Below are 16,855 nucleotides of genomic sequence, written 5' to 3' on the forward strand. Positions count from 1 at the left end.
TTTTGAATGAACTGAGTTGGAAGAAAAGAGCTCATGTTATTTTAATTCAAAATTCACAGAGCTTTAGTAGTATATATGTAATAAATCAGACTTGTCTAGAGCACAGACATTTCGGCCTGTGTGCACACAACTGTGGGCAAACAAATAATTACTGTTCTTCAGGATTAGGTTCTGATCTTAGGACACAAGACAAGGTGAACAAATTCAGCAGCTTGAAACTGCACAAAATGGTGAGTTACTATTCTGCTTTTTCCACATTTTCTCCTGCTTTCATTTCCAGTCCCCACAATGTGTTCCTTCTGCACATCTGGGTTCTGTGTTTGGCACAATTTGGTCCTCTCTGCGAGCCAGTTTAATTTATTACAATGACAGAAAATAACTTTAGCAAAAAATCTTGTGGTTTTGTGCTGGTTTAATGAGTTAGATCATCTCTCAGGAAGGTCTAGTGGGCAACAGACCCAGGAAAAGGTTAAAAACATACAACCATGGAGGAGAGAGAGGAGAGAAAAGAAGCGGGAAGCGTGAGAGGAGGGAGGGCAGCAGGAAACACCTCCGCTTGCAGATGCAGCCAGCCACTGCATCTCCTCAAATGCCAATGAATCACCACCTTGCACAAACCCTTCTGGTTGCTGCTCATCCTACAGCAGCAGATTTAGAGCACCCCTGCTCACTCTTCTGGACAGAATTGTGGCATCAAAATTCACAGTTCACTATCCTAGCTACTGATCAGCTGCCTGACAGACCTGGTTTAGGTTGTGATAGAAGCTGAATACGTATTTTTCATTTCTACCATTACTGATACTTGCCTCCCTGAGACATCCCACTTTCAGCATGAAAAAAACTGCTAAGACAATCTGTCTTTGAAGATAATTGCAATGGAAGTATGGATAGTAAATATGAGTGAGATTTCCAATGACCTTCATCAGTCAGGTACTCCTTGAAAATCATACCCAGAGAGCTCACAGGGGTCAGGGCTTCTGCACAAGCTCTTCTGAGAGATCACCTGCCAGCTATGTGCAAGAACAGAGTATCTACAATAGATCCATATGCTCTCACATTGCTGTCCAGCAACAGAGAGGCTCACACATACATAAAACAGGTGAATTAAATCAACTTTAAACACTGAAAAGTCACATGAAACAGTCTGAAGTGGAAGTATTACTGCATTTGTGTTAATAGTGACACAAAACCCCACATAGTTTTTAAAGGGATGCATCAGAAATGAAATCATTTGGACGACTGCAGGCCCCTTTGCAAGCAATTAACCCTCACGGTCAGACAAAGTCAATTTTTCACATGTATCCAATGAAATAAATTTTTATGTATTTTATCTTGTACTTTTCTATATCAACTACTAATCTACTTTATAGTTTAATAAACTCATAAACAGCTTTATATGACTGCCAGAGACAGCAGTTATCTTGAGTTACTGATCCAGAATTTCTCTTTAAGCTTGATGTCTTGGTGCTTTTCAAAATACCATCTCTTTATGATTGTTCTTTTAGAGTGAATAGAACGTCAAACATCATCCATTAGCAACCTTGCCCATGCTTTTATATTTCTGATTCTTTCTGAATCAGTAATATATGTGCATCATATATTTTAGAATTATTATTGTAACTACTTGGAAATCTAAAATGTTCCAAGCAGCAAACTTTGAACAAAAATTGTTCATTAAAGTCCATCAATCTCCCTCTGAAAATGTCCAAGTATCTTGAAATTAAAACCTAAAAACCAACCAACCAAACAAAAAAAAAACAACAAAAAAAGAGATTCATTAAGCAGAACAAGGATTCCTATCCTAAAAGGAGAGTTAAGGAAGAAAATTAAGGTAGGACTTCAAAGAAACAGATCTTCTTAGGATGTCTTTTTGAACTACAACATTTTTAGGACAATCTGAAGTCCATTAAAAATTTTGTCAGCTTACTCAAGAATTCAGTAACTAACCCTAACTGCTACTGTGACACTTTCTGGAATGAGCTTTTCTAGACACCTTCCAGCTGGAACCAAAGTTTAACAAATAAAGTAAGCTTTTGCAAACTTGCACGGAGACAACGGAGATGCCGAGCATTGTGTAGAAACGGAAATGACATAGCATTGACTTTTGTCCCCTCTTAATCTGGTCTGGCTATGAATACAACCATCACACTGCAATAAATGAAAACACATCCCAGTAATAACGTTGTAATCACAGAGATTCACCTGAGCTCCAGAGAAACTTAGGCGCGCGCAACGTTTGTTATTTCTTCTAACATTTATGAGCCATTGTCCTGGGTTCAGCAGTGTCAGTCATTTTTCTCCTTAGTAGCTAGTGCAGTGCTGTGCTTTTGACTTTCAGCCTGGGAACAACACTGATAACACCAATGTTTTTAGTTGCTGCTCAGTAATGTTTACTCTGACTAAGGACTTTCTGAGTCTTACGCTCTGCCAGGGAGGAGGGGAAGCTGGGAGGAAGCAGAGACAGGACACTTGATCCAAACTAGCCAAAGAGGTACTCCACACCACAGCACATCATGCCCAGCATAGAAACTGGGGGCAGTTACCCGGAAGGACCAGATCTCTGCTTGGGTCGGGCTGGGTATCGGTCGGTGGGTGGTGAGCGGTGGTATTCTCTTCCCTTGTTACTTCCCTTATCATTATTATTATTGGCGGTAGCAGTAGTGATTTGTGTTACCTTAGTTACTGGACTGTTCTTATCTCAATCCGTGGGAGTTATATTCTTTCGATTCTACTCCCCATCCCTCTGGGAGTGGGAGGGAGAAGGGGGGGGGGGGGGAGGTGAGAAAGAGACTGCATGGCTGACTGGGTTTAAACCACGACAGTTCTTTTTGGCATCCAATGTGGGGCACGAAGGGTTGAGATAACGACAGATCTGATCAGAGTGCATCTAATCGTATTTGTGATAAGCATTTATTGTTTTGGGTAAATAGTCACTTATCACAATGCTGATTTATTTGCTCTCAAAGTTGTTGCTCTTGATTTCACAATTTCACCATGTTGTATCTTACTTACAGCCGGTATTTGCTGTGTTAGCGTTTATTGGCTGGGGGCCTTGGGCTAAGGTTCTTTTTTCATTGTACTTTATGGTAATGACTTGTAATACGATAGAATCATTGATCATGAAACTGATCTGGCTTGTGTTCTCATTGTGGTCACCACCTCTATACTGTGGGAGGTATATAATAGAAGTGTTTAACAATTACACATCTTTTTTCTCCTCCTCCGGTGGTCAACCCATGAAGGAGACATTCCCTCAGAGAAGGAAAGGCTGTGTTATTCTGGCTTTCCTCTGTACTTGTGGTTCAGTTCAAAGAAGCATCACTGAAGCACAGGGTCATGGCAAGAGTGGTGCACACTTCTGCCTGTTTATTGGTGACTATACATTATGTCTTCTGAGGCAGTAATGAAGTTAGGCCAGGGAAATACAGCCACATAAAAAAATGTATCAGCCATGAGAAAGGTACATTGAGAAAAGCCGGTGATCAGTTTTGACTGAAGTTAATAACAAACTTGTAAAATGTTTGAAAGACTCAGCAGAAAAAGTCAATTACCAATATAGTTGCTTTGAAGGTTACAAGATTTTATTCTGCTTTTAAACCACAGTAAGACAGAATAAGTAGGCTTGGACTTGTCACAGTTTTGTGACCTTTTTACAGTACAATGTACCCTCAGGTATTTTTTTCTTCTCAAGCAGTCATTTTTTAGGCTACATCTCTCCCTACCAGATGTTCAAGCACAAATGAAAAACACCTATAATTTATCTAATTAATTAACAAGTACTGACTAACATGATAAACTAAATTTAAAACTGTAAATACTGGCAAGATCTCCACCATCTGCATAAGTGCTGACAAAGAGGAGCTTGCCCTGCTCCATCCAAAGGCAGACTTTCAGAGACAGAAAGGTGCCAATGTGTAGCTCCAATCATAATAATGGGAGCTACTTAACCAGGCATTTTTTAAAACTTTTCTGTCTACCTGCTGCCTTGGCAGGCAGACCAATAACAGCACCTCACTGTGCCCTGACGGCTGGTGGACAGCCTTTGCCTCCAGAAGACTGGCTGCGATGCATGTGGCAGTATAACCTAAGTCTTGTGGCCACACGATTGTGAGCTCCATGTTGGGATAAGACAAAAAATCAAAAGGCTCCATTTCTTTTCTGTGTTCTCTTGGCACACACTATCAAGGCCAAGTACTGTTTTGTCCTCTATTTTTATTAAAGTGAAATAGTGTAAGAGGGAAATTGTACATGGGTGTTAGGGGAATTCCCTGATGGAGCCAGTATGCCTCAGTTCCAGTAAATGCAAAGCTGAAAATGCCTGATACAGGGAAAACATATTCCAGAATAAACAGAAGATAACATTTGTAACAGCAGAGTTGAGCTGACCTTTGTTAGCAAAGCATTTGTACTTGGGGAAGGTTATCAGCTGGTGAAAATAATGAAATGCATCAGTGATTTTGATGAAGGAAGGTGAATTTATTTTTCTTGGGGAAACAGGCTTTATCTTTAATATATATGGAACTTGCATTTGCCTACTTCAGTCCACTGTAAAGCCTTCTTTTTCTTAGAGGTAGTGTCTCACATCTATCACAAATACTAAAGGTAAACCCCACAATACCATACAGGATAAAGCGCGCTGTGCAAGCGACAGGTTTTTCTACTTTAAAGCGGGCTTTTATTTTTATTTCTAGAGAAGAGAGAGAGTGACCAGGGAAAGCAGCCATTCGTGATAGTCCCAAAATAAACTATTTGAGATGCCTGAAGTGAGATGTGAGATGAAGTAAATAAATAACAAATAACGTATTGGGCTTATTTTATTCAGATTAATCCTGAATGCCCCAATTTTCCTCAATGTTTTCTCTTCTTACCTCCCACTTTACTACAGGCATCTGTATTTTTTCCCCTGAATGTTAAGCCAAAGGAAAACTTGAAATGTATGAACAACAAATATTTGTGAGAAGTAAATGCATATTCTGAAAGAAAATCAGACATCTTATATTTAGCTCATGCATGTTTTGTACACAGCTTTGTATTTATTTACATTATTGGATACTTTGAATTGCAACATATATGTACATGGTACTTAATAACACACCATGTACCACGTACCATGTACATTCTGTACCAGTGCTTTTAACACCAACAGGTGCCAAACCTGCATGTGTCTTGTAAAACTGAACTATCTGCTTACCTTTGGAGACAGAAAGCACTATAAACCATGCATGTGTGTTTCTCAGCTACCCAGAAGTATTCTGGGAGGAGAACACCAAATCGTTTTCTAAGGAATGGCTAGTGAGAAGTAAGATCATTCACATGCTTTTACTAAAGATAAAATCATTCACATATGCAGTTAAAGCACAGCTGAGTAGCACATGGAGGGAACATGATGACAGAGATATATCTAGGCAACTGATTAATTCCGCATAAAAAGTGAGAAAACTGAGAGGGAAAGATAGCCAACTGTTTGAATCTAACTTTAAATTTAAGGTGGCTTCCTTTCCTGAGCTTCTGGCAGACTTTTACTTCAACATTTCTGCAAGAAAGGTTGTTAGGTGTTTTTTTTCCAGACAGTTGAAATTCTGTTTCTTTTAGAAAAAGTATGCCCATGTATCATTCATACCAGAACATTCTGAATTATAAAAGAGTTGACATTGTAAGTTCTGTTTAGACACTTGGCTTTCAAGTTAGCAAATTCCAGCAATAATGTCTGGGCTTAGCCAAAAGCTGCGTATAGCTGTGAATTAGACAAACTTTTAATAAATTTTCTAGTTAAACAAAAAAAGGGAAGAAAATACTGCTAATACTGCTAAGTGTGCTTAGAAGCTGGGTCTTTCCATAATACAGACTACAATTCCCAGATGTGGTGGCTGAAATGTGGTGGCCCAACATAGGAAGGATGTCCCAATGTAAGAAGGATGTGGGTGTGTTGGACTGAGTCCAGAGGAGGGCACAGAGATGATCAGAGGGCTGGAGCACCTCTGCTATGGAGACAGGCTGAGAGAGCTTGGCTTGTTCAGCTTGAAGAAGGCTTGGGAAAGACCTGAGAGCAGCTTCCAGTACTTAAAGGGGCTGACAAAAAATGTTGAGCAACCTGGTCTAGTGGAAGGTGTCTCTGCCCATGGCAGGGTATTGGAACTAGATGAGCTTTAAGGTCCCTTCTAACCCAAAGCAGTCCATAATTCTGTGATTCTATTAAATTCTTTTTGTGCATGTCCAGTGAAAATTTTGTTCTAGGCTTGTATATGCATATATTTGTGTATAAATAATACAACAAATATTTAAGACAACAGTATAAAACAAAAGATGAATATAGGTTGCTTTATCAAAATAATACTAGCAGCACAAGAGTATCTAGTTGTTACACAACTGAGAAGAAAATGGCTGCCACTTTGTAAAGGAACTTGTAGCTTTCTCCTATGCACCCCCTCTGGTGCTCAGCTTAAACTGCCATACAACTACCTCTGCAAGCCTGAGGCTAGCCAATGAAATCCCCTCTGAGACTTACTGCTTTGATGCAACAACACACAACAACCTTGTGATGTACCTATGTTTAAGCATTTAAAAAAACAAATCAAAAACCCAGGAAAATTTTAAAATTCTCATTTATGCTGTTGCACTGTGTAACAAGCATACCTCTTCTGCAGAGGTATGCTGTCCCTGTTCCCCTAGCTAGATGGAGAAACAGAGATTTTTGTGGGGTTTCTGGTGGGGAAGGGCACAGGATCCCCACCTCTCCAACTGTTCTAATGTAAAGGTTAAAGTCAGGTAAAGAAATGAGTGGGGAGCGCTTGCTTGTGCTGGTAGTCATTCATTCAACTGTTATCTGCCATGTATTAATACCACCCTCCGAGCATTTGCCCATGTTATGAAGACTACTATCTGGTCTCTGCTCAGTGTGAAGCAGTAGTGAAAAATTGCTCTTTGAATGTAACTTACCGATAGGAGCACTGCTCATGAGCACTGTAGAAGAGCTATTTATATGATCATCAGTATGAACATGCTCATGCTGTCATAAATTGAAATGATAACTGGGAAAATTTCTAATTCAATACTGAGAAAAACACTTGGAGACTTTCTTTAGTATTAATTTGAATAATTGATTATTAAACTCTGGCATCGAATTCTGCATGCTGCGTGAAGGGTCATAGTTTGTGCTGGTTTTATGAAAGAGTCTGAAAGCCTTGAAAGAATACACAGTTGTAATAAAGGGGCTCTTCCCTTCCCATTCAGGACTAGAGACAGGAGGCAACAGTATCAAATGCATTTTATACACACTGTATAAGCTTTGTTATACAAAGAGTTTTGTTTTTGTTTTTTTTTTAAATCATTTCCACTACATTTTAACAATCAGTGTCATAATTTCGTGACAGCTGTTTTAACTTTCTATCCATTTTCATCTTAAACAAATGAAAGCTTTTTGTACTACATTTACTTGTTCCTTAGCAGGATGCAACAGCCTTTTTCATAAGCATTGCTGTTTGCTCATATCATCTATTATTGTCATAGAGATGTAAGAACTATACAGATAATGTTGTTTTCAACTTATTTACCTAATTTACAGCTACTGTTTAGAGAGTTTGTACTGAGTTGTTTAGGAGAAAAATGTTTAGTTGAGCTATACTGTCATCTGGTGGTGACCAAAGTTTCTGGCTCAAATTCACACATGATCAAACTGAAGAATCTGGATACTGTACAAATGAAGTTATGTTTCTTGTAGCTGTTTGGCAACAGATATTCAGTGTAGTTTCTTCCCCACCATTTTCAGCCAAGGTGTCTACCTCTGCAAACGAGGCCTTGGGTGATATGATTTAGCGTAAGGTGTCCCTGTCCACGGCAGGGGGGTTGGAACTAGATGATCTTAAGGTCCTTTCCAACCCTAACGATTCTATGATTCTAAATCAAGATGATATCCAGACAAAAAAGCATCCAAACTAAACCTCATGAAAATGTTGCCCCTGAATACCTCAGTTCTCCTGGAGCCTTCATGAGACGGTGTCACAGAATCATAGAATCATAGAATAGTTAGGGTTGGAAAGGACCTTAAGATCATCTAGTTCTAACCACCCTGCCACAGGCAGGGACACCTCACATTAAAACATATAACGCAAGGCCTCGTGGGACCTGGTCTTGAACACTGCCAGGGATGAAGCATTCACAACCTCCCTGAGCAACCCATTCCAGTGCCTCACCACCCTAACAGGAAAGAATTTCCTCCTTATATTCAATCTAAACTTCCCCTGTTTAAGTCTGAACCCGTTACTCCTTGTCCTATCACTACAGTCCCCAGTGAAGAGTCTCTCCCCAGCATCCCTATAGCCCCCTTCAGATACTGCAAGGCTGCTATGAGGTCTTCACGCAGCCTTCTCTTCTCCAGGCTGAACAGTCCCAACTTTCTCAGCCTATCTTCATACGGGAGCTGCTCCAGTCCCCTGAACATCCTCGTGGCCCTCCTCTGGACTTGTTCCAACAGTTCCATGTCCTTTTTATGCTGAGGACACCAGAACTGCACACAATACTCCAGGTGAGGTCTCACAAGAGCGGAGTAGAGGAGCAGGATCACCTCCTTCGACCTGCTGGTCACGCTCCTTTTGATGCAGCCCAGGATACGGTTGGCTTTCTGGGCTGCGAGCGCACACTGAAGCCGGCTCATGTAAAGTTTCTCCTCGACCAACACCCCGAAGTCTTTCTCCACAGGGCTGCTCTAAATCTCTTCTTTGCCCAACCTGTAGCTGTGCCTGGGATTGCTCCAACACAGGTGTAGGACCTTGCACTTGGCATGGTTAAACTTCCTAAGTGGGCATGAGCCCACCTCACAAGCATGTCAAGGTCCCTCTGGATGGCATTCCTTCCCTCCAGCGTATCAACCGAACCACACAGCTTGGTGTCATTGGCAAACTTGCTGAGGGTGCACTCAATCCCACTGTCCATGTCACTGATAAAGATGTTGAACAAGACTGGTCCCAACACTGATCCCTAAGGGACACAACTCATTACTGGTCTCCAGCTGGACATTGAGCCATTGACCACAACTCTTTGCATCTGGCCATCCAGACAGTTCTTTATCCACCTAGGTCAAAGTGATCAACATCAAGAGGACAGTGAAAGGCATACCTCTGATCTAAGATGATGTTTTGAAATAAAGACTTCAGCTTGTTTGCACCTCTGAAGATAATTGGTATCAAACACTCACTGGCTTCTTCTGTGTATGAAGCTTGAATCTTCACTACTCCTGTCCTCTGAGGTCATCCCTGCTTGTGCAAAGGGCGCTACATATGAGCACAAATAATGTGAAAGCATATGATGACATCAGACAGAACTTGCTTGGATGTCAGGCTTCCATTCGCCACACACAAGTCTTTTCAACAGTGTTCAGGTTTTGCAGAACCAGTACAACTTCTCTCTTTTGGAGCAAATCCCACAAGGTCACATCAGGGACTGCATGGCTGTACTGCACCCTTGTGACCTGTGAAGACAGGCTGAGAGTCCTGGTTTAAGCCAGCCAGCAAGTAACTACCACACAGCCGGTTGCTCCCCCCAGTCCTCAGTGGGATGGGGAGGAGAATCGGAACAAGGTAAAACCTGCAGGTTGAGAGATGAACAGTTTCATAATTTAAACAAAGTAAAATATAATAACAATATTAGAAATAATAGGAAAAAGAGAGGAAGAGGAATAAAATTCAGGAAACCCAATGCAGTTGCTCACCACGCACTGACCAATTCCCACCCCACCCTGAGGTGTGATCATCCCCTTCCACCCAATTCCTCCCAGTTTATATACTGGGCATGACATGCTGTGGTATGGAATACCCCTTTGGCTAGTTTGGGTCAGGCGTCCTGTCTCTGCTTCCTCCCAGCTTCTTGTGCTCCTCCTCACTGGCAGAGCATGAGACTGAAAAGTCCTTGATCAGAGGAAGCGCTACTTAGCAACAGGTAAAAAATCAGCAATGATGCTAAATTGAGTCAGTGGTCACAATTTCCCCCTGCCACCTTTGCCTTTCACCCACCTACTGCCATTTATTGTTGTCTGCTTATTTTCTCATACTTGTTTTGGTCACCTTCCAGTGCAGGTGTTCTCCTTTTATCAGTCCTTTAGCTCTCCTTCCAAGTTTAAGGTAGCTAGTAAGGAATGTATTGCTTATACAAACTCTGTTTTTTCCAAGTGATGTTGCTCATCAGGCCAGACACTGTTATCACCATGGCAAATTCTATTCTCACTGTACATAAACAGGAAAAGGGGGAAGTGCTTTAAACTGAAACAGAGGAGATTTTGATTGGTTATTAGGAAGAAGTTCTCCCCTGTGAGTGTGGTGAGACACTGGAACAGGTTGCCCAGAGAAGCTGTGGCTGCCCCATCTCTGAAGTGTTTTAAGGCCAGGTTGGATGGTGCTTTGAGCAACCTTGTCAAGTGGAAGGTGTCCATGCCTGTGGCAAGGGACTGGAACTGGATGATCTTTAAGTACCGTTCCATGATTTTATTTAGGCTGGTGCATTCAGTGGTGCCAGGAAATGAGTCTGTGGGTTTTGAGCATTCTGGATTTCACTATGGGCAATGAACTCTGTCCTCACCCATGAACTGCATGGGGACTAAGAGCTTCTGCGATGGTACTGGGTCAGCCACAGTTCTGCCCATCTTCTACACTAAAAGTATGCAGTGTTCCTTAACACTGAAGACAACTGCATGAAAACACAAAATACTCTTCTTTCCTAACTGGTTTGAAGACATGTAAATGAATAGGATTATTTTTATCCCACAGAGGACAAGAATAATTCCTCTGGCAGCATATCCTTTCACACAGCCAAACCAACACACTTCCTTTGGAAGCTGTTGCCATGGCATCTGTCCAGTGTCTTCACAGGATCTTCCAGATTTCTGAGATCTAACAAGAAAGAAAGAAAGCACTAGTTAAATGACACACAGCAAAGTTGCTGGGAGATACATGACTCCAGTACAGCCTGTAGAATGTATTCATACTGTTGTAGTTAATTGGGATTATTTTTTTTTTTTTCTGTATGGCATTTCATTCATAGGCATTGAGTTTTCTCTTCTGATTTTTGGCAAAAAAGACCAAATTGCTATAATAATATTTTCATTCAGTCAATCAGGGCAAAACTCATTTTAACTAACTTCAGCCACCTATGTGCCTAGCCTAAGGGCTCTGTCTAGGCTCCTGTTAGAATTAGTGGAAGGAGAAGGGTTCCTCCCAGATGTGATTTTTCCAGCCTACTTTAGACACCTAATTTAGAGGTGATTTACCCTTTGGAAACATTTATCCCTCTCCTTTAACTACAGTGGGACCATGAATGGACTAAATTGATGGATAGGTAAATTGTTAAAATGAGTATGAGCAAAGACCTCTGCTTTCAGTGTCATTTCTGGGATAGAAATCACCAACCAAAACAAAACCACTGAGGGAACGGCCTGGGCCACACTTTCATGTGTCTGGAAACAATGGTGCTACAGTCAAAATGGCTTTTTGTCCCATCCTTCAACCCTAGCAGAGGAGAAAAGCCTCCCAGCATATAAAGGCAGTGGGATTCCACGCCCAGGAAATAAGTGAGGATAAATTAACACTGAGACAACTGTATAAGGCTGCTTTGTCCAGGACTGGAAATGCAACAGCTGGACACAGTTTCACTGCTCTGCGGCTTGTGCAATGGGAGGATCCTTTATTCTGGACAATAAGCACCGCATTACAGGGCTTCAACTACCCACTGTTCATTGTGGCAGGGTCCCCCACACTTTTATGGCCTGTGGCAGGCCCGGACAGCTACATTTTGGAATAACTGCATTTTTGGTCAGTAAACTGGAAGTAGGAGTGAGGAGTGAGATCTAGCATGTCAGACAAATATATATGTTTACCAAGAGCTGTTAGAAAAGATTAATTCTATAATCAAGGATTAAATAAATTTATCACCAATTTTTGAATTTGGTGTTTAACTTGTGATTAAAAGAAAATGTATCTTCAACATTCTTCAAAAAAAACCAAAACAGATTTCTTCAATTTCTCTCTGTATGTGTTATTTTCCCCCAAACGAACTCTTCTAAGATAAAATTGCATCTAGATTGTCAGTCTGCTGATGATGCACAATAGACTGGCATGTGACAGGAGACAGGTGAATCTGAATAGATCCAGACTTTTCATTACTGTGATGCTTTCGACTGCAGGCAGACTTCAATGCACATGGGGAGCCTGGGGGGACATGGACAAGCAGAGAGTGCAGGAAGACTGCCTATTTTTTGTAGAATCACAGAATAGTTTGGGTTGAAAGGATCTTCAAAGACCATCTGGTCCAACCCCCCTGCAATGAGCAGGAACATCTTCAACTACATCTGGTTGCCCAGAAACACATCCAGCCTGGCCTGGAGTGTCTCCAGGGATGGTGCATTCACCACCTCCTGGGCAACCTGTGCCAGTATTGCGCCACCCTCAATATAAGGAATTTTTTCTTCATATCATGCTTGAATCTCTCCTCTTTTTAGTTTAAAACCATTATCCCTCATACTAATGTAACAGGCTCTGCTAAAAAGCCTTGCATCTGTGAGTTATATCAGAGTGACTCAGGTCAGCAACTCAGGGGTCCTAGTGATCATTGCACACTTTGTGTGGAGATGGAATCCCTTGTGATCATTGTGCTATGTGCAAAGGGTATGATAAGTGTCACTGTCAATACCACAGTGAGGAGGAAGAAGAAACAAGGGAATAATTCCCCTGGGTCAACCGCAGTATTGTGCAATGAAATGTTTTGTTCACTGTTTAAATTGCCTGAATGTTCTTAGGAAAGGGGGGGGGGGGGGGTAGGTAACTTAGAGATATGTCCTGTTACAGGACGTTGTGAAATCTGTACGCTGAACAAATAAACACATAAGGAGAGGAATTTATGGGGGCTAAGACGGCAGTCAGATTTGTGATAGGGATAATATTTGTTCACCCAGAGACAAGACCGCAACAACAGGTGGAGAAGCCTGGGAAAAGAAGACAACAGGACTGGCTGGAACCCAAGAAGCCCAGGAAAAGAAGACAACAGGATTGGCTGGAACCCAAGAAGCCCGGGAAACCAAAAAGTATAAGAGACTATCCCCAGAAGTTCCCGGTGTGAGTCTTGGGCAGAGCGGAGACTCCCCGGCGTACCTGGAGCTGCTTGCTTATTGTCTCTTGATACTAATTATAATAAAAATCAATTAAAACAGATCAGCTAGATTTTTATAACACATCTTCCTCACAGGCCTAAGAACTGAAATGCCACAAAAAAGGTGTCTCCTGCGCCTTCTCTTCTCCAGGCTGAACAGACCCAGCTCTATCAGCTTTCCCTCATGGTCCCTGCTGATTTGAGACAGCTTACTTTGAAATCCTGTATTATTAGAGCCAAAAACGCTCTGCCCCTGAATTTCATTTACTAAAATTATTTTCTCTGAAGGTGTAAGCAGGGCCAGTACTCTGCAGAATGAAGCAGAGCACCAGGCACGTCTGATCGGCACCAGGGGCAGAGCAGCAGCATTACTTAAAAATGATGTGCCGGTATGGCAGCTTGGGTGTATTTGACCTTCTCTTTACCAGGCAGATATATATTCACAGACACCTCCCAGCTACTACTACGAGGCCCACGGCTTCGGCACACCGCAACCGAGCTTTCTTGCCTGGACCGCCCAGGTCTCACTGCGACACTAGGGCCTTCAGGGACGGTGATGAGGATCAGCCCCTGCCATCAGGCCAAGCCAGGGCGGAGCGGGCAGGGAGAAGACGAAGCCCGCCCACAGCCAAGCCGCCGTAGCACTGGCACAGCCGCGCGCAACTGTCCCGCCTCCGGAAGCAGTAATAGGGCTTTAGCGGAAGCGAGGAGGGGCTTGGTCTCTTTGGTGCTGGTGGCCAGGCAAGATGGTGAGTGTTGGGGCGCGGGCGCTGAGTATCCGCCGCCATCGCCTTCGTGTGGGGCCTCGCGGGGCTGCGGGAGTTCTGTGATGTTCGGGGCGCGCTTACGCTTTGCTGCGGCCGCGTTTGGCGGCGGGGCGTTGAGGCGGGGCAGGTTTGGCGGAGCCGGGACGTGAGAGCCCAGCAGCGGACCGCGCTGCCACCGCTTCTGGGGCGCGGGGCGGCGCATTCGCGTGGGAGGGCCGTGGCGGGGCCCTGCAGCCGCCCGGGCGCCACTGTGGTCTCCTGCGGAGTCTGGGGGTGCCTGCTGCGCGGTACCACAGCAAGAGGAGGTTCTGTGGGCAGACCTTGTGAGTGTGCGGCGGGTCTGCGGGAGGCAAATCGTTCTTACAGCAAAAAGCAGCTTATTGTTCATTAGTGATGAGCTTGGGGGTGCCAGGAAGGCAGCTGGGGATGACAACTCAGTGTTACTTCAGAGTATGGGCGGCGGAGGGGAGGCCATAATGAATGGCGGCGGGAGGCATAAGGAAGTGATCTCTAGAAATGGAGGCAACCTATAGGCGAAACTGAGCTGGTGCTTCAGAGTTCAGTGTGCTGCTGATGTGATTATTGGGCTCTGGTCTTTTGAAGAGCTTGCTTGTCTAGATGCATGATCTGTAACTGCTGGTGGTATTCCCAACATGCTGTGTCTTTAAATGCTTTCCAGACGAAGGGTACATCGTCATTCGGTAAGCGGCGAAATAAGACTCACACCTTGTGTCGCCGATGTGGGTCTAAGGCATACCATCTGCAGAAATCTACCTGTGGAAAATGTGGTTACCCTGCTAAGCGTAAGAGAAAGTGTAAGTAACAACGCTTTTACTTGGCTTCTTCAGTAGTCTCTGATCAAGGAGGAATACTGTGTCATCCTGCAGGGTTTGGAGTTTATTAAACTAATTCTGATTACCTATATTTTAGCTAATGTGCAGTATTACTGCACAGAAATCGACTTTATAGTTACTCTTTTTTTTCTGACAGATAAGGATAATTGTGTTATACAAATGTAATGTGCAACTTAATGAATTGATGCAAAAGAGTGACAGTAGCTTGTATGTTTTAGATAACTGGAGTGCAAAGGCTAAAAGACGCAACACCACTGGTACTGGTCGCATGAGGCACCTGAAGAAGGTCTACCGTCGGTTCAGGTATAATGTTTTATTACAACCTGGCATGGTGTGAAATCCTGCATAAATACCACTTAATGATAAAACTCATCAATAAAAGTTTTTTTATTTACTTAGCATATTTGATATCATATATTCTTTAATATATCATGAAATAAATGATGCTTTATATAATTGACTCCATATTCCTTTGAGGATAAAATACTCAATCCCTGTTAAGGCATACTGTATAATAAGCTCTTATGTTTTTATTAAGTGTAGATACTACAGAACACAGATTATTGTTTTTAAATTACCACATTTTAACATACATATTTTATGTAGTATTACCTCTGTTTGTGAGACAGTATGCTGGTTACACTGAAGTGTGGAGGTTTCCTAAAACACAAGTCAGAAATGCGTTCCAATTCTCTTTCGCCCACAAAAAAAGTTCAGGACTGAAATAACTTCAGTAGTTACTCTCTTATTTCAAGTTAGCAAGGAAGTAAAGTATCAGGCTCTGATTTACAGGTTTCTGAAACTTGTTACAAAGCTTTGAGTTGTACTTTTGAGGTAATGGTAGAGATAGATACTGTACTGTTAAACTCGCTGAGAAATTCTTTTGTATGACCTCCATGTTCTAAAACTGAGGCCTATAGCTTCTGGCCTAATACTTCAGAAAGCTGGGTGAAAAATACCAGTTCAAGAGTCTTGTTGTGAAAATGTTGACTGGCTTTAGGAGGGGAAAGTAGGAGTCGTCTTAAGCCCGAGACATGGGTGTAGTTGGGAGATCATTTTGTCTGTGCTGGTGAGCCTAGACTTGCACAGCAGCAGCCGGAAAGCACGTTGCAGTGTACAGCTGTAGCCTGCATTCCACTGGGCATTGGTGACATAGAAATGTCAAATCCAAAACAGAGCTTAGGGCTGAGGCTTCTTTTTGTCATGTCTGTCCTAATGTCTGGTTGCAGAAATAGAGTATTCCAGTAAGAAGTTTGCTTGTACTTAACAAACATGAAATATTTTGTTGAATTGCTTAGTAGGAGCATGAAGTGAGGTGTGCTTTCAGCAGGTGTGCTGTATCTGATGCAGTCTTGCAGTATTCACTCGGGTACTGAAATCTTGCTATTTGAAGAAATCAGGTTTACCTCAGCAGAAAGGAGTGAATAATGTATTGCTTATTCCAAACACTTATTAATAAGGTGTTTCTTACTAAAAGTGAACATAGGAATTCCACAGTGATTTCAGTGCATCCCTGAAAAAAGCTGGTGAACTTGATACAAAATATTGCTTGTAAGAAAATAACTTGGAGGGGGAATTATCCTTTCAAAATGTAACCATATTTCTGTTTGTAGGAATGGATTCCGTGAGGGAACCACCCCGAAGCCCAAGAGAGCAGCTGTTGCGGCCTCCAGTTCATCATAAAGACTCATCTGTTTGTTAAAATAAATGGTCTTAGACAGAAAATCTGTCACCTTCTATGTTTTACTTAGTGAAATGTAGGATTCCTGAAAATGCATTTATTTACGCATGGTGTTTCTTGATGGTATGCATTGAAGTGATTTACTAAAAACAGTCTTTTCACTTCTCATTTGATAGTACCTCTGTGTTGAAAAGAACTGTTATCTCTGTGCTGAAATTAAAAAAGGCTTGTATGTGTTACTCAAAAGAACTCAGCTGGGAGAGAAATGGAGTATTGGCCCCATGGAGTTGCCTTGCTTGCTTCCCAAGTTTCATTGTGCTCTGGCATGGAGAGTCAGAATTTTATCTTGAAGAGACTAACTTGAATAATGACTGCCTGCTGTTGTAGGAGGCAGTAGTTAATGAGGCACTTCCAGTCTTGGCCTT

The 16,855-nt window shown here is 42.4% G+C and overlaps 1 protein-coding gene across 1 annotated transcript; it reads left to right on the forward strand.

Annotated features, from left to right (window-relative positions):
• The first annotated feature begins 13,770 nt into the window (after nucleotides 1-13,770).
• On the forward strand, nucleotides 13,771-16,474 carry RPL37 (ribosomal protein L37). Its single transcript, XM_061469466.1, has 4 exons — nucleotides 13,771-13,877; nucleotides 14,575-14,710; nucleotides 14,968-15,052; nucleotides 16,363-16,474. Exons 1-4 carry the CDS (start codon nucleotides 13,875-13,877, stop codon nucleotides 16,430-16,432), a joined length of 294 nt encoding a protein of 97 aa, XP_061325450.1. The 5' UTR covers nucleotides 13,771-13,874; the 3' UTR covers nucleotides 16,433-16,474.
• The last annotated feature ends 381 nt before the right edge of the window (nucleotides 16,475-16,855 follow it).

The sequence above is a fragment of the Pezoporus flaviventris genome, unplaced genomic scaffold (assembly GCF_033815535.1).
Source record: "Pezoporus flaviventris isolate CSIRO_AGI_PZ_B2104156 unplaced genomic scaffold, CSIRO_AGI_Pfla_v1 ptg000057l, whole genome shotgun sequence".
Taxonomy (NCBI): Eukaryota; Metazoa; Chordata; class Aves; order Psittaciformes; family Psittacidae; genus Pezoporus; species Pezoporus flaviventris.